The sequence below is a fragment of the Galeopterus variegatus genome, unplaced genomic scaffold (assembly GCF_000696425.1).
Source record: "Galeopterus variegatus unplaced genomic scaffold, G_variegatus-3.0.2 Scaffold1448, whole genome shotgun sequence".
Taxonomy (NCBI): domain Eukaryota; kingdom Metazoa; phylum Chordata; class Mammalia; order Dermoptera; family Cynocephalidae; genus Galeopterus; species Galeopterus variegatus.
The window spans coordinates 328027-353862 of NW_007727559.1; the positions used below are offsets into that span (position 1 = coordinate 328027).

Here is a 25836-nt window from a genome sequence, read left to right on the forward strand (position 1 = left end):
GAACCGGTCTGTATGTGGGATCCGAACCCTCGGCGGGAGCGCCGCCACGCTCCCAAGCGGCGCACTGTAGCAGTGCGCCACCGGGCTGGCCCAAATTCAGAGATTTCTTTCTTCAGCTGTATTCAGTGTGTATCTGGCTACACTGGGCTGGAGTTGGGTATTTCTCCTCTCCCATGTCAAGGCTAGAGCTGGCTCCAGGTGGGTATTTCCCTTCCCCCAGGTTAGTTAGGCTCTTATAAAACCCTAGCAGGTTAGGCTCTGGTTAAACAGTTTCTCCTGATGTTAGAATCTTTTTAGGAAGAACAGAGTACTGTGGAGTATTCACATGGTTACTTTTTTCTCCTCCTGCTGGAAGCATGAGGAGATTTTTTTCTCCCAATATTTGCTGTGAATACCTGGAGGTAAAACTCAAGAGGTTGGTGGGCTCTTCATATGTAGGTCCCTCAAGTGTTTTTATCTCGCAGGCTTGTCCATGCTGAGCTGCTGTAGTGTGTCGGTTACAGTTCAGTTTCCCTGCATCAGCATAAACCCTATGGAGGTTTGTTCATGTGAGTTTCTGCTCTGGCCTGTCCTATTTATCTGCATTGATTAACTGTCATTCTCTCAGATTTTGGAGACAGTGTTTTCCCCACCTCTCTGGTGGAAGAGGAGCTGTTAATTTTTTTACCTTGTTAGGTTTTTTACTTGTTGCTGGGATGGAGTGGCAACTTCCAGCTTCTTACATGCCAGACTGGAAAACAGAAATACCTGCTTTTTGAATGGGCCATACTTTGTTGCTTCTTTACATTTTAAGTTATGTTTAGCTGAAAATATGCCATTTTGCATATCTTAATATGGCAATTCTGAAAGTCAGATTCTTCCCACTGCTCACGATTTCATTTTATTTTTTCATTGTAGTCTGTAGCTGTTTGTGTAGTCGCTATTTAAATACTTTTTGTAAATTCTGTATTCTTTTTCATGTGTTCTCTGAAATCTCTGTTCCTTTAGCTTGTGTTCAGAGAGCTTACATGTGATAGAAATTTATTTGCATACTAGGAGGCAGAAATAAGAAGGGGGTGGAAAGGAGAAAAAGGAAAATATAAAAAAAGAAACCCCCCAAAAACCTCTGTTTTTGTATATTGTCTCTCTTTGGTGGGGCACACCTTTAATGTTTAAGTAGTTTAGAAGTGTTAGTCTTCACTTCTTCCTTGCTCTGAGACTAGAAATCAGACATTGAAGTCTTAGTGGTGTCTTTAGGTCTTTACTGAGAATGAATCTTTTACTGGGTATGCGTGTGGCTTTCTAAATTCCCCAGTATACACTGGCATTTTTGTATATACTAATTTCCCAAAGAAACTCTGTCAAGTTTTTCCTTTTATGCTTTTGGTCCTCTGTTGTATGATTGCTATATACCTTTTACTATTTTCAGACAGTTTTTGCTCCATTTTTTCATGTTTCTGTGGAGGAAGGGGTGTTTGGAATTGCCTGGTCCACCATTTTTCTCTGATGTTACTCAAGTTCTGCATTTTTAAAAAAATTATTTACCATTTTTCCATTCTTATATTTTCAGTGTATTTGTGCTGTTAAATTTGAAGTGAGTTGCTTTTGTAAATGGCATATAGGAGGGTTGTTTTTTTTATGTCTCATGCTAAACTCTTTTAATTGTATTTACACATTACACTTAAAGTAATTATTTATTTATTTATTTATTTTTTCCTTTTTGTCTTTTTTCGTGACCGGCAACGGGATCGCAACCCTCGGTGTTGCACCCGCACCTCAGTCAGCCAGTGAGCGGGAACCAGTCTGTATGTGGGATCCAAACCCTCGGCGGGAGCGCCACCGCGCTCTCAAGCGGCGCACTGTAGCAGTGCGCCACCAGGCCGGCCCCTAAAGTAATTATTTATGACTGACATTTTATTATTTATTTTATGTTTTTTTCTCTCTGTTTCTCATTTCTCTGTGTTATCTTTCATTAGCTTACTTCAGCAATTTAAAAAATTCTATATTGATACTTGTATGTTTGAATATGCCCATATGATTTTCTTGGTGGTTTCTCTGGTTATTGCAGTGCCCATACATTGTCCATTCATCTATTAAGTGTCAACATTTTGTCACTTCAGATGCAATGTGGACCCTTTCTATCCATTTTATTGCCTTTTTCTTTTTCCAGCTTAAAAATACTTTTATGTAGTATTGGATATTTTGTTTAAAACAACTGTCGTTTATAAAACTCATTTATTTTAAAACTCATTTATTGAAATCTTATTTTACGTGCTCTTTTTGTTTTTGTTTTTATTCCTTTTAGATTCTCCAAGATTAAATATTTACTTTACTTTTGAGAACTCTATTTCATTATACGTTTTATGTAGCTCTGCTACCAACAAATTTCTTTACATCTGAGAATGTCTTTATATTTCTTTATTCCTGATGATATTTTTGCCAGATATAGAATTCTTATTGAAAGTTCTATTTTTTCCAACACTTGAGAAACATTGGTTTTATTCTTGTGTCCATGGTTTTTAGATGAGAAATTAGTATTTGATATGAATTTCTTTGGGTTTATCCTGTTGAGTTTTGCTCACTCTTTTGAATAGGTGTCTGTTGCCAAATTTGGGACATGTTTAGCTGTTATTTTTTTAAATTCTCTTTTAGCCCCATTTTAGCATCTTATTCCTAGAAGCTTATGATGTGAATTTTGGTTATTGTTGCAGAGGTCCTATGTTCATATTTTTTTCAGTTTGTTTTCTCTTTGTTGCCCAGATAAAGTAAATTTTTGTGATATGATCTCAAGTTTATTGTGTTAGAGGGTTCTGTCCTCTTTTGTTTCTATTGTACTACTGAGCAGTTCTAATTAATTTTGTTAATGTATAGGCATACATCAGAGATTGCAGGCTAGGTTCAAGACTAAAATAAAGCAAGTCACACAAATTTTGGTTTCCCACTGAACATAAAAGTTATGTTACACTGTACTGTAGTCTGTTATGTGTGCAATAGCATTATGTCTTTTAAAAAAATGTGCATATTTTAATCAAAAAATACTGTTCTGCTAAAAAATGTGAACAATCATCTGAGTCTTCTGCTACTCATAATCTTTGTGCAGGTGGACTTGTCTCAGGGTTGGTGGCTACTGACCAATCAGAGTTGTGGTTACTGAAGGTTGGGTTGGCTGTAGCAATTTCTTAGAATAAGACAACATTGAAGTTTGTCACATTGATCAGCTCTACCTTTTATGAAAGATTTCTCTGTAGCATGTAATGCAGATGATAGCATGTTACTTGCAGTAAGACTTCTTTCTGAATTGGAATCAATCCTCTCAAACCCTGACACTGCTTTATCATCTAAGTTTAGGTAATACTCAAAATCCTTTGATGTCATTTTGACAATATTTACTTCACCAGGGGTAGATTCCATCTCAAGAATCCACTTTCTTTGCTCATGTGTAAGAAGCAACTCCTCATCCATGAAAGTTTTACTGTGAGATTGCAGCAATTCGGTCACGTCTTTAAGCTCTGCTTCTTTTTTTTTTTTTCTTTGTCCAGTAAGGGGATCGTAGCCCTTGGCATGGTGTTGTCTGCACCACACTCAGCAGTGAGCGTGCTGGCCACCCCTATATAGGATCTGAACCCGCGGCCTCGGCACTACCAGCGCTGCACTCTCCCAAGTGAGCCACAGAGCCAGCCCTAAGCTCCACTTCTTTTTTTTTTCCTTTTTGTCTTTTTTCATGACCGGCAACGGGATCGCAACCCTCGGTGTTGCTCCTGCACCTCGCTCAGCCAGTGAGCGGCCGGTCTGCATGTGGGATCCGAACCCTCGGCGGGAGCGCTGCCGCGCTTCCCAAGTGGCACACTGTAGCAGTGCGCCACCGGGCCGGCCCCTCTAAGCTCCACTTCTAATTCTAGTTCTCTAGCTGTTTCTACCACATCTGTAGTTACTTACACCACTGAAGTCTTTAACCCCTGTGAAAGTCATTCAGGAGGGCTGGAATTAGCTTCCTCCAAACTCCTGTTAATGTTGATATTTTGAACATGAATCACAAATGTTCTTAATGGCATTTAGAATGGTGAATCATTTCCGGAAGGTTTTCAATTTACTTTGCCCAGACCTATCAGGAGTTTCACTACCTGTGGTAGCAATAGCCTTACAAAATGTATTTCTTAAATAATAAGACTCAAAAGTTGAAATTACTTTTTGATCACTGAGGTGCAAAATGGATGTATGTTAACAGACAAGAAATCAACATTAATCTCATTTTAATCTCCATCAGGGCTCTTGGGTGACCAGCTACATTGTCAGTGAGCAGTAATATTTAGAAAGGAATTTTTTTCTGAGTAGTATTATCAACAGTGGGCTTAAAATATGTAGTAAACTGTGCCATAAACAGATGTGCTATCATCTAGGCTTTGTTGTTCCATTTATAGAGCACAGACAGAGTAGAGCTGGTATAATTCTTAAGGGTCATAAGATTTTTGGAATAGTAAATGGACTTCGACTTCAATTTAAAGTGACCAGCTATGTTAGCTCCTAACAAGAGTCATAGCCATTGACTTCTCTCTAGCTTTGAACGTCCTAGATGACATCTTTTTCCAATAGAAGGATATTTCATCTACATTGAAAATCTGTCATTTAGTGTAGGCGCTTTCATCAATTATCTTAGCTGGATATTCTGGAATACTTGTGCAGCTTGTACATCAGCAGTTGCTGCTTCACCTTCCACTTTTACGTATGGAGATGGCTTCTTTCTTTAAACCTCATGTACAAACGTCTGCTAAATCCAAACTTCTTCTGCAGCTTCCTCACCTTTCTCTGCCTTCATAGAATTGAAGAGTTAGGACTTTGCTTTGGCTTAGGCTGTGGCTTAAGGAACTGTTATGGCTGGTTTGACCTATCCAGACTACTAAACCTTTCTGCATATCAAAAATAAGGCTGTTTTGCTTTCCTTTCCTTTGTGTGTTCACTGGAGTAACACTTTTAATTTCCTTCAAGACTTTTCCTTTGTAAGAGTAGCACTTTTAATTTCCTTCAAGGGTTTTCCTTTGTAGTCACATCCTGGCTAAGTGTTTGGTGCAGGGAGCCTAGCTTTGGTCCTACTGGCTATCACTAAGTTATGCCTTTTTACTAAGTTTTATTATGTCTAGCTTTTGATTTAAAGTTGGAGATGTGTGACTTTTTCTTTCACTTGAAAACTTAGAGGCCATTGTAGAGTTATTAATTGGCCTAATTTTAATACAGTTATTGTGTCTCAGAGAATACGGAGGCCCCATGAGAGGGAGAGAGATGGGGCTAGGGGACTGTGGGGGAGGAATGTTGGGTGGTGGAGCAATTGTAACACACACACACACACACACACACACACACACACACACACATATTGATTCAGTTTGCCATCTTATATGGATGGGGTAGTGGCATCCCCAAACAATTACAATGGTATACTTAAACATCACTAATCACACATTACCATAACAGATATAATACTAGTGAATGAGTTAGAAGCATTGCAAAAATTACCAAAATGTGACACAGAGACATGAAGTAAGCACATAATGTTTGAAAAATGCCTCTAATATATCTGCTGGATGCAGGGTTGCCACAAACCTTTAATTTGTCAATAATGCAGCATCTGTGAAGTACAAGAAAGCAAAGTACAATAAAATGAGGTGTACCTGCATATTTAAGTTTTATAATTTCCATTTTTCAAAACTTGTATTTATTTGCTGAGGGTTTTTTTTGGTCTGTTTTGAGTTCAGTGGAATTTGTAGGTGGTTGTTGAAGCATTTTAATGATGGCTGCTTGAAAAGTGTAATTTCAACATCTGATTTATGTGTTTGTTGACATCTGTTGATTTTTTTCCCTCCATTTCATCTCATTTGACATGCACATTAGGGAACTCTGAAATTTAAATTCTTTTTTTTTTTTTTTTTTTTCTTTTTCCGTGTCCGGCAACGGATTGCAACCCTCAGTGTCGCCCCCCGTACCGGACCGGGACCAGCAACGGGATCGCAACCCTCGGTGCTGCTCCCGCTCCTCGCTCAGCCAGTGAGCGGGAACCGGTCTGCATGTGGGATCCGAACCCTCGGCGGGAGCGCCGCCGCGCTTCCCAAGCGGCGCACTATAGCAGTGCGCCACCGGGCCGGCCCCTGAAATTTAAATTCTAACAGGCAGTCATTCTGTTTAGGATTAGCATGTTGGTCCTGCCTGCTTTTCTAGAGTGGGTTTCCAAAGAAAATTAAATTTTTAGAGACATTGTGGTACTATCCTAGTTGGTTTGGTTTATCAGGTGCTGTTTGGGGTACTCTGCTTTCTAATGGCATTTCTTCAAATGAAGAAGAAATTTCTGCAGAGCAGGCCTACTGTTGTCTCTTTTTTTTTTTTTTTTTTTTTTAGGAAGAATGTAGTCTAGTTTCATGAAAATAAAAGCACAGTAAGACAGGGTGTTTTTTTGGGCCATATTTCCTGTTTGAAGGGGTCCACTAGGTTCTCCTGTATTTGACTGGAACCTCTTCTGTTTTGTATTTTCAGTGATGGGAATGAGCCTGGTCATCCCTCTTTTTAATGGGGCAGTAGAGAGATGATGCTAATATTAACACTTTGTTGGTCTAGTCCTGGGATCCCTAGCCAGTTCATAGTTCTATTTTTAGTTTTCCAAGTTCTCTTTTGGTTGTCTTATGTTATTTTCAGGGTTGACAATTGTTTGTTAAGCTGATTTTGACAAATGCCAGTATAATTCAGTGGTGATAGGACTGTGTTTTCAGTAAGTGTTACTGGAACAAACAATTGGACATCCGTACAAAAAAATATAAACCTGAATGCAGACCTCACACCTTAAACAAAATAAATCTCAAAATAGAGCACAAAATGGGTTATACATGTGAGTTTAAAATACAAAACTATAAAACTTCAGGGAAAAACTGCATAAACTTGGTATGTTTTTACATTCATCACTTTGCCACTATCCTTGTAAAAAGAAAAATTGATGTTTGACCTAGTTCACATTAAAATCTTTTGATCTGAGAAACATTGTGTAAAGAATGAAGAAACAAACCATAGACTGGAAGAAGTCACATATTGAATGAAGGATTTTATACAGAGAAATAAAAAAACCTTTGAAAGTGCAACAGTAATATAAAAAAAATTTTAGTGTTGAAAATATCTAAAAAGCTACACACTGAATAAGATACATATATACATCTATGAAACAAATACATACATGTATGCATATAAATATATGAAAAGATGCCCCAAATCATTAGTTGCTAGGGAGATTCAAATTAAAACACAAGTTACATGGCAACATACATTTTTATTTATTGTTATTGGGAATACAGAATGAAACAGCTGGGCTAGCTGGTTAGCTTAGTTGATTAGAGTGCAGTATGACACCGAGGTCAAGGGTTTGGATCTTCATGCTGTCCACTTCCCCTTATCCCCAAAAGAAGAGAGAGAAAAAAAGAAACAGTTACTAAGACAGTTTGGCACTTTCTTATAATATTGAACATAAACTTTCCATGTTACTCAACAGTTCCTCTTCTACGTATTTTCCCAACTGACTTGAAAACAGAAGTCTTATCAAAAACCTGTATGTGAATCCTTTTAACAGTTTTAGTCACACTTGCCAAATTTTGGCTCTGTGTGTGTGTGTGTGTGTGTGTGTGTGTGTATTCCTTAGGATTTTCTATACTTTTTGCTATTTGGATAGCTTTTATTTCTTTATCTTGGCTAATTCCTTATGTTAGAACTTTTACTACTATGTTGAATAGAAGTAATGATTTTAGTTTCTTTTGTGATTCCTGATTACAGGAGAAAAGCTTTTAGCATTTCAGTGAGTGTATTATTTTGGAGTTTTTCATGTATGGCCTTTCTCATGTTGAAGAAAATCCCTTCGGTTTCCAGTTTTTGAGTTTTATTTTTTGTAAATCATGAAAAGGTGATGGATTTTGTCAAATGCTTTTTCTGTTTGATGTGCTTATTCATTTTTAATTGTATTTTTTACAATTAAATTTTTTGTGAATGTTTTACTTTATAATTTCCTCCTCAGTTTTTTTCTAGCGGTCTTTAGCATGCTTATTTGAAAATTTCTTCTATAAAAGTGTCATTTATTAATTTAATTTTTATATACATGTAAACTCACATTTCATAATTTAGGACTTTTACATTTATTAAATGTTTTGCTGTGTGTGTGTGTGTGTGTGTGTGTGTGTGTGTGTGTGTGTGTGTGTGTGAAGTGTTGATCCTTATGTATATGGGGATCTTTTAGATGTAGAGTTTGTGACGATATTTAGATTGTGGCATCCTGGGGAAGGGGTGTGTGAGAGAGACAGAAGTTAAATGGTGTTTTCTACCTCTTTACTTCTTTCTCTGCCAGGTTTGATTAGTCTTTTTATTCTGTAGCCTGGGTTTATTCAGATTGATTTAATTGTGTTACTGTGCTCATTCGATGCAGTTGTTAGCAGTCCTTGGCATGACTTTCTCTTTTTGTTATTGTTCTTAAAAAATTTTTAAGTTGTTTAAATAGTCTAGATTATGAACAGAAGCCTTTTTAACCATTGTTTTCCTGAGTATGTTTTAAAGATAGTATTTATCAAATTTTCTTTTGTTAGTTTTTCTTTTTGTTTTGAAGGAGGTATCAGTAACATTATGGCTATAAAATAGTAGGTTTTAGTTTTACTTGTACTTTTTGAGGGAGAACTGTGGACAAATGGATTCACTTAGAAATTTACCTATAACCTTAAAATTTACAAACATTGCACATTATTACATCTGTGGGATGTGTAATGTCTTTAAAGTTATAAATATTTACAAATATTTTCAAAGAATATATTCTAGAGTACAAATTGTATATTTTACATTGAATATTGGGTTTAAATTTTAACTACTTTTCTTGTCTAGACTTTGTAAAAAGATAGTTGCACTTATTCTATTGCTTTCTAAGTTATCTATCTTTTCTTTGGAAGTGTTTCTAGGCTAATAATCTTCTGTAGCTTTGTGAATGTTATTAAATAATGTGAAGTTGAAGTTTTCTTTGTAAATGTTGTGATACTCTAAATTTTTCAAGTGCATATTTTGGTGACACCTTGTTATTTTGAATGTTAGTTTTTTAAAAATCTTAAAGGAGAAAAGGTCTGCATTAAAAAGAATTATTTAAATTAGTCTCAGGTATCTTGTCCATGTATTTGGGAAAATACTATCTATTATATATGATACAGGTTAAAGTAATGGACTAAATTGTCAAAGATGGGTCACCGTCTCTTCCAAACACATAGAAATGTTTGATAATTTGAATGTTAGTTTTATTAATTGGTAATCTGAAATGTTTACTGTTCAGGGCCAAAGAAATACTCAGTTAATAAATTTGCACATTTTACTTTCAGTAAGTTTTTTATAGTGTTGAAACTTTTAAAATGATATTCTGTAAATTCTGATATACTATTTCTTTAAAATTGTATTGGTTTAATTTTTATTCTGCTTCATTTCTTAAAAGCTTAACTAAGTTATGGGCATCTGTGCATTTTAAAAATGTAAAGTATTTCTATTTAAAGATTTCTAATTGTATTTTCTGTAAATATCCTCTTTTCCTCTGTTCTTTAGAGGAGGTATCATTCTGCAAAAGAAGCCTATGAACAACTTTTACAGATGGAACATCTTCCTGCACAAGTAAAAGCAACTGTATTGCAACAGTTAGGTACAGAAACATTAATTTTTATTATACATTATGTAAATTTGAAGAGGTTTTCATTTGGGGGAGCAGTTTTTACACTGTTTAAAAGTCCATTTTCATTCAGAAATCGATGTTGTAGGATTAAATGTGACATGTATTATTTTGAGATTAAATTTATAGTGAGTACTTTAAAAATGTTTTCTTTTATAACTGTATTTCTTTTCCTCCTTTTGTCCAGAGTTGATGCATTTTCACCTACTGTTAAGCAAACTTTGTGTCACTATTCATCTAAATAGTGTTTGAGTACAGCAAGTACTTTCAAATTCTTGTTATTATCTCCTAATACTTGACCAAGGGAGGTAGTGTGAATACTTGCATGTGCTTTTGGCACTGTATGAAATCAGTTGAATTAAGATCATTCACATAGCTAGTAAGTGGCTACTGAGCTTGCTTTCATAGTTATGTTGATAATATGATTAATGGAAACATTTCCCTTAAAAATTATAGAACATCTCATTCCATATTTAACTCCAGGGAGTTTGTTATATTCTCATATTGAAGATGAGGGAATATTTTGAAATATTTTTTATTTCAAAAGTAATATGAAATGACAGGATGGGTCTTCAAAAAGTTAATGGAAGGATTCATATTATCATCTAATTCAATTTTACATGAACTTTTTGATGTGCTCTCATATATTGCTGTCACTTAGAAGATACAGAGGCTTCTCCCCTTAATTTTTTTGCTTATTTGACTTGTCTGTAATTGGTATTTGGGTCAGGGTTTATTTGTTTTTTCTTTCAGTGTTCATATTTGGTATCAGCAAAAATAATTCCTAATTTTTAATGAAGGTTGTGGTAATATGAACGTTTTTATGATGTCTCTATTTTGTCTATAATTTCAAAATCAATTTGACATACTTTGCTTAGATAATATTTTTGCAGAGGTGATTTATTCAATTGAATTGAGTCAGAACTGAAACATCAATTTCTGTTTGACTTGAAAGTTCAGAATATAGTTCTCCATGATCTAGTTTTTCAGTTGTCTGTATAGCTGAAGTCTAAATCAACTTATTAAACAAACGTTTGTGGTACATACTATGTATTACTCTTTTGGCTGTTTGAACCTGTTTTTCATTTAGCCTTTCCATACAGTCATAATATAAGTAATCAAGAAAGATGTAGTGCCTTTTGTTAGTTTTTAAAATTTATTTTAAGTGAATTATTTTTGAATATTCAAGCTTTTATTTATTCTTTGGAAATAAACATTGGATTGATAGGTTGCTTTTAAAATTCTCTTGGTGCATGGTAACCTTTAAAGGAAAAGTAAATTTATCATTTTTATCCTTTTTGGTTCATAACTTGGATTTTTTTTTTTTCAAAATTAAATTTAGAAAGGAGAATTTGTGATTTGAAACCTGTATGTCAATCCAGTGCCCAAAGTCTTGTAAATTTCTCTCTGTTCCTTAAGAACAGAGCTGCATTTTAGCTTTAGACTATATCTTTTTGTGTGAAATAGACTTTCTTGTAAATTTGGGGGAAGTGTGGTCCAAGGTAAATTAATAAATTACTGAAGGGTATTTTGATTTGCTTATTTCCTTCATAGTATTCTTAAAACTAGAATAGTTAAATGATGGGTAATGTTTACAATTTTTTTAACTATAGGTTGGATGCATCATAATATGGATCTAGTAGGAGACAAAGCCACCAAGGAAACCCATGCTATTCAGTATCTCCAAAAGTCACTGGAGGCGGATCCCAGTTCTGGCCTATCTTGGTATTTCCTTGGAAGGTGAGACCAGACACTTGTCCTGCCTGGAAGTGATTTACAATGTAAAATGTTAGTTTATATAAAATATAATCTGATTAGTGACATTTTTATTTTAAATACATCATAACAAAGATTCCTGGGAGATACAAATGATAGCTCTGTATCTGGCTATTTTAATTGAAATATTCTTATTTTGCTTATTAGATTTTGTTTTTACACTGTCTTAATCTGATATGAATTATTTATTAGTTTTTAAAGACTTTTAAAGAGTCTTGTCAGACAGTAATGACTAATAGTTTTTCAATTCAGTATTTAAATTGTTTCCCCTCTGATTAGTAGCATTGCTTATTTTATTTTATTTTATTTTATTTTTTAGTAAAATTTATAGGTATTTCTAATGGTGAGCTACTCTTGTATTGTTGGAACAAACCCAATTTGGTCATGACATCTTTTTATTCACTACTAGACTTGTTTTATGTTTGTTTGTTTTTAAGGACATGCACTGTTCATAAAAGAGACTGTAATTTTCTTTTTCTTTCTTCCAAACTGTGCTTTTCTGGTTTTGGTTTCAAGGTTTAATTAGCCTCTTAAAATAAACTGGAGATTAAAGAATTTCATATATATATGTAAAATTGCTACTTTTTGTAAAAGAATGTCATTTTCTGTTATTTGGCAGTATGGAACTTTGTATATAAAACTTCTTGGGTCTTGTTTTTTAAGTTTTTTTAGTTGCTTTAAAGTCCATAGTACTCTATTACTTATAGTGTAGGCATTTACAATGATATAAGTATTTAAACATGCCCTCTAAGCATTTTCTTATATATTTATTAACAACAGAAAATTTTAAATATTTTTTTTTCTGATAACTATAAGTCACACATGGAAACATGCTATTTATTGTCTTGGTTGGTGATTTTGTACATTAATATGGAAATATTTATATTAATCACAGACCTCAAATTACAATTTTATTTTAAATTTGAAATTGAGAAAATGGATAGGTTATTATTGGGTTTGTTGGAAAGGGGGAAGGAATATAGAAAATAGTTCTTGTAATCCAGCACTTTTTCTCCATACTTTTTCTTACTTTGGATATTGATTATCTCAGTTATATTTACTGGTACAATATATATGTACCACCTAGATTATATGTTTGTATATGTGTCTGTTGTTCTTAATCACCAGATTGTATTTTAGTGTTTTTGAAAGATCAAAGGACTGAGAACTGAGAAACTTGGCTTTGCTATTTAGTATTTGTGGTGTCATTGACAGTTCATTTAAACCACTTAAGGTCTCAATTTTCGTTTCACCTGTTGCATGAGAGGATTAGATCTATCAGGTACCTTATCACAAAGTTATAAACCTAATTTAGTTGTTCTACTTTATTTTAATTACAAATTTTGCCCTATTTGTTTTTACATAGGAGAGTCTATTTTAAGTAAGTTTTTCATGTAATCACATTCCAATTTAGTTTTTGTATACTGTACCATTTTTTCCTTTAAGTTTAATAAAAATATATTTATATAAAAGGGAATCTGTTATTAGGATGATTCCTTCTTTAAAAAACATTTGGTTTTCTATTAATAATGTATAGTAGGAATTAACTGTGAAGTTAACTGTTTATTGCAGAGCTTTTCAAATATACCTTAGCCTTAAAACATAGTTGTGTTTGGGTTGCTTGTAATGTAGAACTTGAGAGCCCATACTTTGTTTTTCTGCACTAAAGGTTTCAGAAGTGGTGGAATCTTTTTTTTGTATCTTCTTGGCACAACAAAGTGCTTTGAGCAAACTGGCTTTATTACTAAATGAAATAGTTCTATTACCTAATAGAATAAATTAACATTGGGTTTAGAGCTAGCGCTATTACTACTGTTAGCTTTTTGTTGATCTCCAGAAATACTGCTTATTTCTCCCAGCATTTAACACAGTGACTGTAAAATAAGCTATTCCCAGAAAGGGGGAGAGGCAAATTTGCCTGATAATTTGAAATTTGGGTTTGATTTAAGAAAAAAATCATATTTTTCTGTTTGTTAATATTCACATTCTCACTAGTGTCTGGCCCTGTTTGTGTAGTTGCTTTCTTCTGCTGAATTTTACTCTGTCCTCCGCCACCACCTCCGACAAGAGGTTGTATGGACTCTTTGAACTTGTCTTCTCTGTCTCATTTCTTAAATTGGCATTTAAGAATTTGGCATTTCTTAATTTATTAATTTCTCTGGCATTTCTTAAATTTCCCAACCCACAGATTAGTCAGTTATTTTTGCTTCTCGCTGTGTGCATCCTGTGTTCTTATTAAGATCTCTAAATTTAAGATGTCTTACCACATCTAGTTTTTTGTTTTTTTTTAACTGAATAGTACCAAAGCCCTTATCTCACATTTAAATTAGCATTTTTTTAAAACCTCCTTCCTGGAGTTCTTTCTCAAACTATTTACTTTCCTACATTTTTTTGGTTTTGTTTTCTTGGTAATGATACTTACATTTTCTCACTGAACCAGGCTTAAAAACAGAAGTATTATTCTGCGCCCCCGTATTCATCAATCATTGTATTTATTCTTCTCCCCATCTTTTTCCTTTTTGCCATTTCCTTTACTTTCCCTTTAATTCTGTATCAGTGTATGTATATCCCTGTTCAAATTTATTTTCATTTTAGTCTTTATTTTTCAATATACAAATTGTTAGCACATTTAGGTTTCTATAAAATACATTTTCCATTCTACGTGGTCTATTAAAGAAATAAACCCCAGATTGGTTATAGACTAGATTTAAGATTTTTCAATTGTAGGCTGAATAATTTTTATGTATATTTTTCAAAGCTTATGAAATGCTTTCATGTTTTTTGTTTTGATCTCTGGTTCTCAGGCATTTGGAATATGCAGATTAGAACAATTTTAATGAGTAAGTGTAGTGATCAACATAGAGTGTCTGTGTCAGCAAAGATATTAAAGCACTTATTGTTTCCTATCACCCATTGTCATAATAAGTGAAATTATGCAAATAGCTTCTTGGAAACACATACCCACACGTGGAATTCCTACAAATTCCTACATAATAACATACAAGAACATAAAAATCAGAGAGAACTACATGTTGGTAGTGATTTCTATAGTAGGTTTAGTTTTTCTTTCCCAGCAAATAACACAGATAACAGTGAATAATTATTATTTGTTGGGAAAAGAAAATTAAATTTGATTGTAGAAGTTGTTATCAGCACATAATTTTCCCTTTGTTTTAAACTATATTCTAATGATATGGAAAACCTGAATTCAAACTATATCAATAGAGATTCATGTGTTTACCCCTTAATATTAGAACAGTAAAGAAATTTAGGGTCCTGTAGTTTCAGTAGAGTTCATTATTATAACATGGTGTACCACATACAAGACAGTTCATATAACAGCAAGTTATAATGTAGATTACAATTATTATATATAAATCTATGTATGTAAGTATATATGTGCATACGCACAAACACACATTAGTTTATTTTTTTCCTGCTTGTACATGCCATCATTTTGGCAAATAATTTAATTATTAATGGGATTTTATTTATTTATTTGTTTATTTATTTATTTATTTTCCTTTTAGGTGTTATTCAAGTATTGGGAAAGTTCAGGATGCCTTTATATCTTACAGGCAATCTATTGATAAATCAGAAGCAAATGCAGATACATGGTGTTCCATAGGGTAAGACTGTGTATATAAAAATACTGTTATTTCAGGGGCCGGCCCGGTGGCACACTGCTACAGTGCGCCGCTTGGGAAGCGCGGTGGCGCTCCCGCCGAGGGTTCAGATCCCATGTACAGACCGGCCGCTCACTGGCTGAGCAAGGTGTGGGAGCAACACCGTGGGTTGCGATCCCGTTGCCGGTCCTGGTCCGGTACGGGCGCGACACTGAGGGTTGCGATCCGTTGCCGGTCACGAAAAAAGACAAAAAGGAAAAAAAAAAATACTGTTATTTCAGTTGGTACTCAGGATTATTGAGACACACAATATACTGTGCAAAAATATTATAAAACTAACCCGTTTTTGACAACTTACTTTTTATTACTTTTTCTAGTGTGCTGTATCAGCAGCAAAATCAGCCTATGGATGCTTTACAGGCCTATATTTGTGCTGTGCAATTGGACCATGGGCATGCAGCAGCCTGGATGGACTTAGGCACTCTCTATGAGTCCTGCAGCCAACCCCAGGATGCCATTAAATGCTATTTAAATGCAACTCGAAGCAAAAGTTGTAGTAATACCTCTGCACTTGTAGCAAGAATTAAACTTTTACAGGTAAAACTTTTCTAAAGCATATTTTAAGACACAATATTTTCCTATAATTGTCAGGAAAAAGGTAGCTGGAAAGTTTGTCTGTTTTGTCTTTTGATGTTAACTCGTTTCCGTACCTTGTGATATTTTGTGATATTGTTTTACTTTTCAATTTAAGTAAGATATGTGCCATTTAAAATATGTTCATATGTTCTTTTTGTACATTTACTTTGTTGATGCATAGTCTTTTGTTAATGCATATTAATCTACAAGTTTAAATTGATACACATAAGCATTTTCCAGTATGCTATCTACATTTTCAAGTTGTCATACCATTTTAAAGAAAAGAACACACTGTTTTTCACTCTAGGTTGAAATTTCATAAAAAGATACTTATGAGAACTCTTAAAAACAGAGCTTAGCTTTGCTCTAATTCTCACTAATATAATATAGTTGCCCTCTTTATACTTAGCATCTTTCTAAAACTCCAAATTGAGATTTATTTTCTTTAAAAAATAAATACCTCTAACATTGAGGAAGATTTAGTGGACTTGCTCTGACTTAAGTAGGCTTGTGTTAAATTTGCTTTTTACATAATTTTTCCTAGGCTCAGTTGTGTAACCTTCCACAAGGTAGTCTACAGAATAAAACTAAATTACTTCCTAGTATTGAGGAGGCGTGGAGCCTACCAATCCCCGCAGAGCTTACCTCCAGGCAGGGTGCCATGAACACAGCACAGCAGGTGAGAAGTTGGGTTATATTCTGCAGGTGCCCAGCTTTAAGGGTTCTTTCCAGTCTGTAGTAATCACACTTATCTTACTAAATGCAGGATTGGCTTTTTTAAAATATAAAAATCCTTTTAACTTAAAAATAAAAATCTTTTAAATTTCATTGCAAATAGATTTTAGGTTAAAATAAATCTCCCTCTGGTATGGGAAGAAACTTGGGGTACCAATTAAAAACTTTTGTGTATTCTCATAATTCGAATATATAAAGAAGGATTTCTTCTTGAGGGACTTCTAAAAAGTGTTTTGTTGAATTTAAAAAACCAAGTTTTTCTAAAGAAGGTACACATTTCTCTATTGATTATTTGATTAATTTGATTTTGATTATCAATAATTTCATTCAGTGATGTCCACCTTGAAAAGTATAGAGTTTATAATGCTTTATAATTTGAAGGACTGAATTAAGACTATGTAGAACCATATATTTTGTCTCACTTCTGTGATCCTTAGGCTTATAAAACTCATGATCCAAATACTGAACGTGCATTAGACCTCAGTCAAACACCAGTTTTGCAACAATCTTTGTCACTACACACTATTACTTCTAGCCAAGTAGAAGGCCTGTCCAGTCCTGCCAAGAGGAAAAGAACATCTAGTCCAACAAAGGTACATGTACATTTTAGAGATATGGAAAATCTAAATAAAAAATGAGGCTCCCACTCTTCTGAAATTGTGCTAGTCTTGTATTTTGGACATTGGAGAGTGAAGCAGTATTTCTGTCCCGTAATTTTTGCATCATATTAAATAGAAGAGAGGGATAAGTTTATGTTCATCAAATTATTTTATTCATTTCCATGCTTTTGCAGTTTTAACAGTTTTTACCAATGTTTTCTACTGACATTGAAATAAATTTAATATTGTGTATAATGAACAACCTTTCTAACTCTTTGAAATGTAATTTAGATATGAAACTTTCCCCAAAATTTGTTTCCAAATTAATTATTCACTTGAAATTATTTTCTAAGTGATTTAAAAGCATAAGATTATTATATGTAAATTTTCTAATCCATAGTCATTTGATATCTCACTAGCCATAATTGTTAGTGTATGAGTTAACCAAATATTCCTAATTTTAAAAAAAAAATTTTCCTCAGAATGGTTCTAACTGGAATAGTGGCCAAACTGTTTTGCATCTTCCAGTACAGCAGCAAGCTCATTCGTGGTGCTTGACACCACAGAAATTACAGGTAGGTATGATATATTCTTTTGACAGTTTTTTCCCCCAATTTCAAAGCAGTAGAAGTAGTAAATGTTAAGTTTTTTAGGTATTAAGTCAGAAAATTAAATAGCACTCAAGGTAAGTAAAATGAGCACACATTTTCCAGAGTGATAGAAATCATTATTCATTTTTTTGTCAGGGTGGAGGTGGGGTGTATGGATGCCACAAGATGGGATACACAGGAAAAGTCTTCTTTCAGTTTCTGCTTCTGACCATGTTTTCACTTTACCACAGACAGACAATGTTAGTAGTTTCTTTCTAGAGATACAGATTTTACATGTACAGATCATATAAATATATCTGTCTAATAGATTCCTTTTTTCCCAAAAGTAAAACTATAAGTAGTATCTCTCTCTCTCTCTCTCTCTCTCTCTCTCTCTCTCTCTCTCACACACACACACACACACACACACACACACACACACACACACACACACACACACACACACACACGTAGTTCAAGGTATTGTCAATGCCTAAGTATTGCTTCTTTATTTTATGGCTATGAATGTTCCATTTATGGCTGCATGGAGCACACCGTGATTTAACTCAGATTCCTGTTGTTGGGCATTTAGGTGGTTTCTAATGAATTTGTTAAAAACAGTGTTGCTTTATGAACTTTTGTCATAACACGTTTTAAGTTAAATAGCTTTCTTTCTGAAATTTCATTCCCCCAAAATTCATTTAACTCAGAACATATAAAATATGTTCAGATGCATATTTAGATTTTACTGCCTTTCTCAGACTTCTGAAAGAAGTCTTGGGATTGATTACTGTTGGTTTAGAATCACTGTCTTCTGTCACAGATAGTTTCCTATTTTATAGTCTTTTTAGTGAAAGATTGTCTTATAATGTCTTTATTTTTAGATTAATCTTCGTATCACTTTTCTTCTTCTAGCACTTGGAACAATTGCGTACAAATAGAGATCATTTAAATCCAGCACAGAAACTGATGCTGGAACAGCTAGAAAGTCAATTTATTTTAATGCAGCAACAAGTATGTACAACATTTCATTTTCTATAAAATTTATCAGCATGTTGAATATTTTTCTTGACTATAGTATCATTTTGGAGTATGTTAATGCTTATTTTTAGTTCCTATGTGTATTCAATGGAATTTATGTATGTAAGCTTTAAATACTAGTAATGGACAGATTTTTTTTGAGCAAAAATAACCAAAATTAATTTAAAACAAAATACTTATTACTATTTCTTTGCATAATATTTCATTTATAGTCTGTGTATCTTTATTATTTAATAATTAATAAATTATCTTAAATTGAGGTAGAGATGTTTTAGTGGTTGTTTGATTTGACGGATTTGGTATAAATATAATAGAAAGGCAAATTGAAATTCTCTGTTTCCTGATTTAAAAAGTCCTATACATTTCTGACTCATTATCCATAATTTTTAGATGCTTTCTTTTGCCCTTACAATTGTTAATAAAGGGAGGTTTCTTTAACTATAAAATGAAACATGATCACTTTATGCAGTGATCATATTTAAAAATGAATATGGGTTTTTTGGTTTTAAAGTGTGTTTTTTTAACTAAAGGGATGAAATGTTATAATAAAATTAGAGATGTGTCAATTACACAGTTTCAAAATCACACCAAGCAGGTTTTCTTTTTTGTTTTTGAAGATGAGACAAACAGGAGTTGCTCAGGTACAAACTACTGGAATTCCTAATGGGCCAATAGCTGACTCTTCAGTGCCTACAAACTCTATCTCTAGCCAGCAACCACATGCTGCTCTGACCAGAGTACCTAGCATCTCTCAGCCTGGAGTTCGCCCTGCTTGTCTTGAAATGCCTTTGTCCCATGGACCTTTTTCTGCAGGCTATGTTCCTTGCAGCACATCAGAATCTCTAGGGAGTACAGACACTATTTTGGTAGGCAATAATTATGTAACAGAAAGTGGAAGTAATGGAAATGTGCCTTACCTGCAGCAAAACGTTCTTACTCTACCTCATAACTGCACAAACCTGACCAGCAGCACAGAAGAGCCATGGAGAAAACAACTATCTAACTCCACTCAGGTAAAAGAAAGACTAGCTGCTTTGTTGGCTCTTATATAATAGTTAATCTTTATATGGCTTGTTTCCATTCAGAGAAGAGGAACTAAAAATTTAAGGAATGGTTTTACCTTTAAAAACTAATTTGAGGGCTGGCCCGGTGGCGCACTGGAGAGTGCGCCGCTTGGGAGTGTGGCGGCGCTCCCACCGAGGGTTTGGATCCCATGTAGAGACCGGTTCCCGCTCACTGGCTGAGCGCGGTGTGGGCGCAACACTGAGGGTTGCGATCCCGTTACCGGTCAGTAAAAAAGGTCTTGTTATAAATGTGTGAATAAAGAAGCACTTGTATTATTATAAGAAGTACAAAATTTGTATTTCTAAAACTTAATAACTTCCATAAATTCTTTCCTTTAGAAAAAGTAAAAATAGGGCCGGCCCGGTGGTGCACTGGAGAGTGCGCCGCTTGGGAGTGTGGCGGCGCTCCCACCGAGGGTTTGGATCCCATGTAGAGACCGGTTCCCGCTCACTGGCTGAGCGCGGTGCGGGCGCAACACCGAGGGTTGCAATCCCGTTGCCGGTCCTCGGTACGGGCGTGACACCGAGGGTTGCGGTCCCGTTACCGGTCAGTAAAAAAGACAAAAAGGAAAAAAAAAACTAATTTGAAGTAATTCAAACCATATGAGAATTTTAAGTGGTACAGGATTATTACTATATTTTAACTCTGTCTCAGGCACGTGAGTGTATTTACTTATCAGCTATAAAATTAGTGTAACTAAAAATTATGTTGAAGATAGTATGGAAGTCAAAGGAAAAGAAGAGAAAAAATTATAGCCTTATCATTCCCCCAACCGCAAGTATTAATAATTAATTACAATGGGAGAAAACGACTAGTTACATTTAAATTACGATGAATTTCAGTAAAATGTGTCATGAGCTAATGAGCAAGTGCCTTAAAAAGGAAAATGTTCTAGAGACTAAGATCACTGAGCAGATTTGGAAAGAGAAGGTGAAATGTGAGGCTTCATGAAGGGCCTCATTTATCTGAGGGCAAATGGAGCCATTAAGGTTTAAATGTACAGACAAGAATTTCTTGAACCTCTTTGTTATTGTTATTGATTATTAGACTTTAATTTTTAGAGCTGTTTATGGAGTATAGAAAAATTAGACAGAAAGTACAGAAAGTTCCCATTCCCTCTTCCATCCCTCATGTTTTCTCCTATCACTAACATCTTGCATTACTATATTTCAGTTGATGAGGAAATACTGTTCATTAACTGAAGCGCAGATTTCATTCACTCAGTGTTGCACATTGAATGGGTTTTGACAAATGTGTAATGACGTGGCATCCACTCATTTTTACATATGGAATGAAATATTTTGCTATCCTAAACAAACCCTATGCTCCATCTGTTTATCCCTTCCTGCCTCCACCTAAACCTGTGGCAACCATTGATCTTTTTATTTTCTCTATAGTGTTCCCCTTTCCAGAATGTAATACAATTGGAATTGTAGGAGCTAAAGGAAAACTTCCTCTTCTCCCCTGAAGTTCGTTAATTAAAATCACTAGCAACTTTAGACCAATATGAAGAAAACATTTAACAAATTTTATTATTTAACATGCTGGGAAAAGCACAGGAGAAGTCACAAGAGAGTTATGTCCCAATATCCAGTGGTGGTAGAGTTTATATTCTAGTGTTCATAGAGAGAGAAGGAGGGGAGAGATACAAGCCCCAGAACCATGTTCTGAGACCAGGTTTGTTTGAAGTTCTGGGCCAGTGTGTCCCAGCTGGTGAAAGAAATCAGAAGTTAAAATTAAGTAGAGGTATCTTGTATACAAATGAAAATTCTTCAGGTGATCTCATAGCTGTCCACAGAAAGAATAGGTAGTAGCCAAAGGAGGGCACCTCAGAGGAAGTCTCCTGGCTTGTATATACAGATGTAAATTTCCTCCCATGAAGAAACAACCTTCTAGCCAATCTTGTTTTTCCAGTGTCTCTGAATTAGTCATCTAGAAATATGTCAAGAAATCCATTTTGTGACCAAAATATTTTGTTTTCCCACAGAGTCATATAGTGTAATGACAGTCCTTTGTGTGGATGTACTGCAGTTCATCTATTCACCTACTGAAGTACTTTTTGTTTACCACCATGAATTGGCAATTACAAATTAAGCTGATATGCCAGTTTTTGTGTAGGCATATTCTCACTTCATTTTGGTAAATACCTAGGAGTGTGATTGCTGGATTAAATGGTATGTGTTTAGTTTTGTAGGACATTACCAAATTGTCTTCTACCTGAAGTGAATGAGTTGCTTTACATCCTCATTGGCATTTTAGTGTTTTCAGTGTTTTGGACTGTTTTAATTATTAATGAAGGATGTAGTGATATTTCATTGTCATTTTAATTTGCTGTTTCCTAATGCTGTATCTTATAGAAGAGCTTTTCAAATGCTTGTATGCTATCTATATGTCTTCTTTGGTGAGGTGATTTCAAACCTTTAGCCCAATTTTAATCAGGTTATTTTGTTTTTATTGTTTAGTTTTAAGAGGGTTTTTTTTTTTTTGTAAATTTTGTGATAACAACCACATTTTGGGTATGTCTTTAGCCAATATTTTCTCCCAGTCTGTGGCTTGTCTTCTTTCCCTATTTATTTTTTTTGCAGTACCTTTTACAGGGCAGAAATTTTTTAATTTCAGTGAAATCCAGCTTATCAATTGTTTCTTTCATGCTTCATGCCTTTGGAGTTATATTTAAAAGTTGTTGCAAAGTCTAAGGTTTGCTCCAGTGCTATCTTCTGGAGGTTTTATAGTTTTGCAGATTGATCTGTGATCCATTTTTATTTAATTTTTGTGAAGGGTGTGAGGTCTGTCTGTAGATTCATTTTTTTGCATGTGAATATACAGTTCTAGTAGCATCATTTGCTGAAAACATTATCTTTGTTTCATTGTATTGCCATTGTTCCTTTGCCAAAGATAGGTTGATTATTGTTTCTGGGCTCTCTGTTCTGGTGGACTGATCTATTTTCCTGTTCTTTCACCAGTTCCATACTGTCTTGATTACTGGAGCTCATACAGGAAGACTTGAAGTTAGGCAGTGTCCGTCCTCTGACTGTTCTTCTCATTCAATATTGTGTAGGCTGTTCCAGTTCTTTTGCCTGTCCATATAAACATTGGAATCAATTTATCTATACTATCAAAATAAGTTGGTGTATAAATCTATTTAAATTTGTGAATGTTTTGTTAAGGATTTTTGCATCTTTGTTCATGAGAGATAACGGGTTTGTAGTTTTTCTTTTTTGTCATGTCTTTGTTTGGTTTTGGCTTTAGGTTAATGTTGCTTATTAGGGTATAGGTCTATACAGATTATGTATTTTTCGTTTTGTGAATTTTGGCAGATTATATCTTTCAAGTAATTGGTTTATTTCATCTAGGTTATTATACCTTTGAGCATAGAGTTGTTCATAATATATTTTTATAATGATTTTAATGTTCACAAGATTAGTAGTGGTGGCTCCTCATTCAAGTCTGATACTTGTGTTACCAGAGGAGAGTGTCTGGTGTAGGTCTGACCTTTCAGTCCTGTTCAATAACAGGTCTTGACTCTGCCACAGTAAAGAATTCAAGAATGGAGTAAGAGTAGAAAGTGAAAGCATGTTTATAGAAAGAGTAAGGAATACATACTTTAAAGGCAAAGTGCAGGTAGACTCGAGAATGAGTTGCTGCCTTGTTTTGCCCTGGCCTTTTATAGTTGGCTACCTAACATTTTCATGCTGTCTATGGATATTTAACTAAGGGGGTGGTTCTTGGTTATGTAACTCTTACATAACTCCTAGTCTGTGTATGCTTAACAACAGACTTTGATTATTTTTGCCTTCTGTGGTCTTAATCTCCATGTATTGGTGCTGAAAATAGGTGCTACATGTAACAGTGGCTCAGGGCCTAGCATTGGGACTTGAGTCCTAGGGGAGTGGTTTGGGACCCAGGGTAGTGGCCTGAAACCCAATCCCAGGGAAAATGAGCACCCCATATCTCACTAGTAATTTGTGTCTTCCTTTTTTTTAGCCAGCTGGAGGCTTACAGATTTTACTGATTTTTGTGTTTTGATTTCCTGTTCATAATCTCATTGATATGTGCTCTAATTTTTATTACTTATTTTCTTGCTTTGGATTTAATTTCCTCATCTTTTTCTATTAGCCTGGAGTCAGCCCTTAGATTATTGATTTTAAATCTTTCTTCTCTTCTAATTTATGGATTCAAGGACATAAATTTCTTTTAAAATTATGTATTTATAAATTTAATTATTTTTTTCATTGTACATGTTTATGGGGTACAGCATGTTGTTTCAATATGTGCATATATTGTATAGTGATCTAATCAGAATAATTAGCATATATATCACCTAAACATACATCATTTCTTAGAAATATGGACTGCTTTGTGAATTTTTGTGTCATTCTTGCTCACGGCTATGCTAATCTTCTCTTTATCATTCCTGTGTTGGTAAATATGCTGCCTCAGTGAGCCCACAATGGCATAAATTTCTAAGTGTTGTTTTGCTGTGGCCCACAAAAGTTAGTTGTCTTTATTTTCATTCAGTTCATAATTTTAAAAATTATTTTGAGAACACTGACTTTTATATCATTGTGAAATATACTGTTTAATTTTTAAGTATTTGTGGTTTTCAAGGCATCTTTTGCTTATTGATTTTTAGTTTAATTTAATACAGTGTATATTTTATTTTCCTTTAAATTTGTTAAAGTGTATTTTGTGGACTGCAATGTGCTTTATCTGTGTGAATGATCTGGTGATCTTCAGAGTACAATTGTTCTGCTGATGTTGGATGAAGTGATCTTGAAGTAGTCTGTACACGTCAATTAGATTGAGCTGAGTGATGATGCTTTTAAGTTCTACTATATCCTTTATGATTTTCTGCCTGCTCAATCTATTTCTGATGGAGGGGTATTGAAAATTCCCAACTGTAATGTGGAGTCATCTATTTCTCCTTGTACTTCTTTCAGTTTTTACCTCATGTATTTTGATTCTTTGTTATTAGAACACTATTTAGAATTGTTTCATAATCTTGGAGAACTGACCACTTTATGTAATATCCTATTTATCCTTTGTAATTTCTTCGAAGCCTGACAATTAATATGGCTACTTCAGCTTTCTTTTAAGTAGTGTTAGTGTTACTAACAATGGGGGTCTGTCTCTCAGAGAGCTCAACCAAGTCCAGGGTAGGAAGAAAAGGCTTTATTGCTTGGAAGTAAGGAAAACACTAGGGATTGCCTCCAAAGTAAGGTCTCTTCAAACAAAGAAAAGGGTTCTTCTATATAGCCAAAGCTCTCACCTAACTTCCTGCCCAATTTCTCATTGAGGTCCTTCCGTGTAGATGAAGGATACAAGCTTGTTTGATTTGTATTGGATGATTAGGAGATATAGTTTATTGTTCAGTTCTGAAACTAAATTGCTTTTGGACCTGGGAAGGAATATAGCCTTTGGGCAACAGTGGGACTTAAGGAAGTAGTCACATGGGCTAATAAACCTGAGCCATCGGCAAGTACAGGATACAGTTCATAGGTGGCGAATTGAGACTTCCTGTTGTAGTTGACCCATGACATAGAATAGGGAAAGGTACGTGTGGAGATCCTGGCTCTTCCTTAGGTAAAGATTCATCAAAGTTCTGTAGTACCTGTATTTCAGTTTCAACCAGTGTATTTTGAAGGCAACGAAGTATTTCATGGTTCTTAACTTCCTGCTGCCTAGTGCAACAACAGGAACTCAGAACACAGGGTCACTTCCTGTTCAAAACTTTTAACAGCCCTTCAAGTGTCTGGACATTTAAGAGACCCTGGACCCTGTGTCACATTATCATGGTACATCTTTCTCTGTCCCCTTTACTTTTTAATAGTATGTGTCTTTATATTCAAAATGGGTTACTTGTAGACCCCATGTGTTTGGGTTTTTTTTTTTTTTTCCCTTTTTGTTTTTTTTACTGACCGGTAACGGGATTGCAACCCTCGGTGTCGCGCCCGTACTGCGACCGGCAATGGGATCGCAACCCTCGGTGTTGTGCCCGCACTGCGCTCAGCCAGTGAGCGGGAACCGGTCTCCACATGGGATCCGAACCCTCAGTGGGAGCGCCGCCACGCCCCCAAGCAGTG

At 34.7% G+C, this 25836-nt stretch overlaps 1 protein-coding gene across 17 annotated transcripts in view; it reads left to right on the forward strand.

The window, feature by feature from the left end:
• The window catches only part of LOC103593947 (lysine-specific demethylase 6A-like), a 141675-nt gene that overhangs the window by 79068 nt on the left and 36771 nt on the right, over positions 1–25836 (forward strand). For 3 of the 17 annotated variants that reach the window (XM_008577077.1, XM_008577081.1, XM_008577085.1), the window contains 7 exons: positions 9565–9658; positions 11299–11425; positions 14992–15090; positions 15465–15684; positions 17540–17632; positions 18563–18661; positions 19306–19701. In XM_008577077.1, the coding sequence (XP_008575299.1) occupies positions 9565–9658; positions 11299–11425; positions 14992–15090; positions 15465–15684; positions 17540–17632; positions 18563–18661; positions 19306–19701 (1128 nt within the window). Of the gene's footprint in view, positions 1–9564; positions 9659–11298; positions 11426–14991; positions 15091–15464; positions 15685–16267; positions 16410–16895; positions 17052–17539; positions 17633–18562; positions 18662–19305; positions 19702–25836 lie in introns of all 17 variants that reach the window. The other 14 variants (XM_008577089.1, XM_008577078.1, XM_008577084.1 and 11 more) reach the window with 13 other exon arrangements.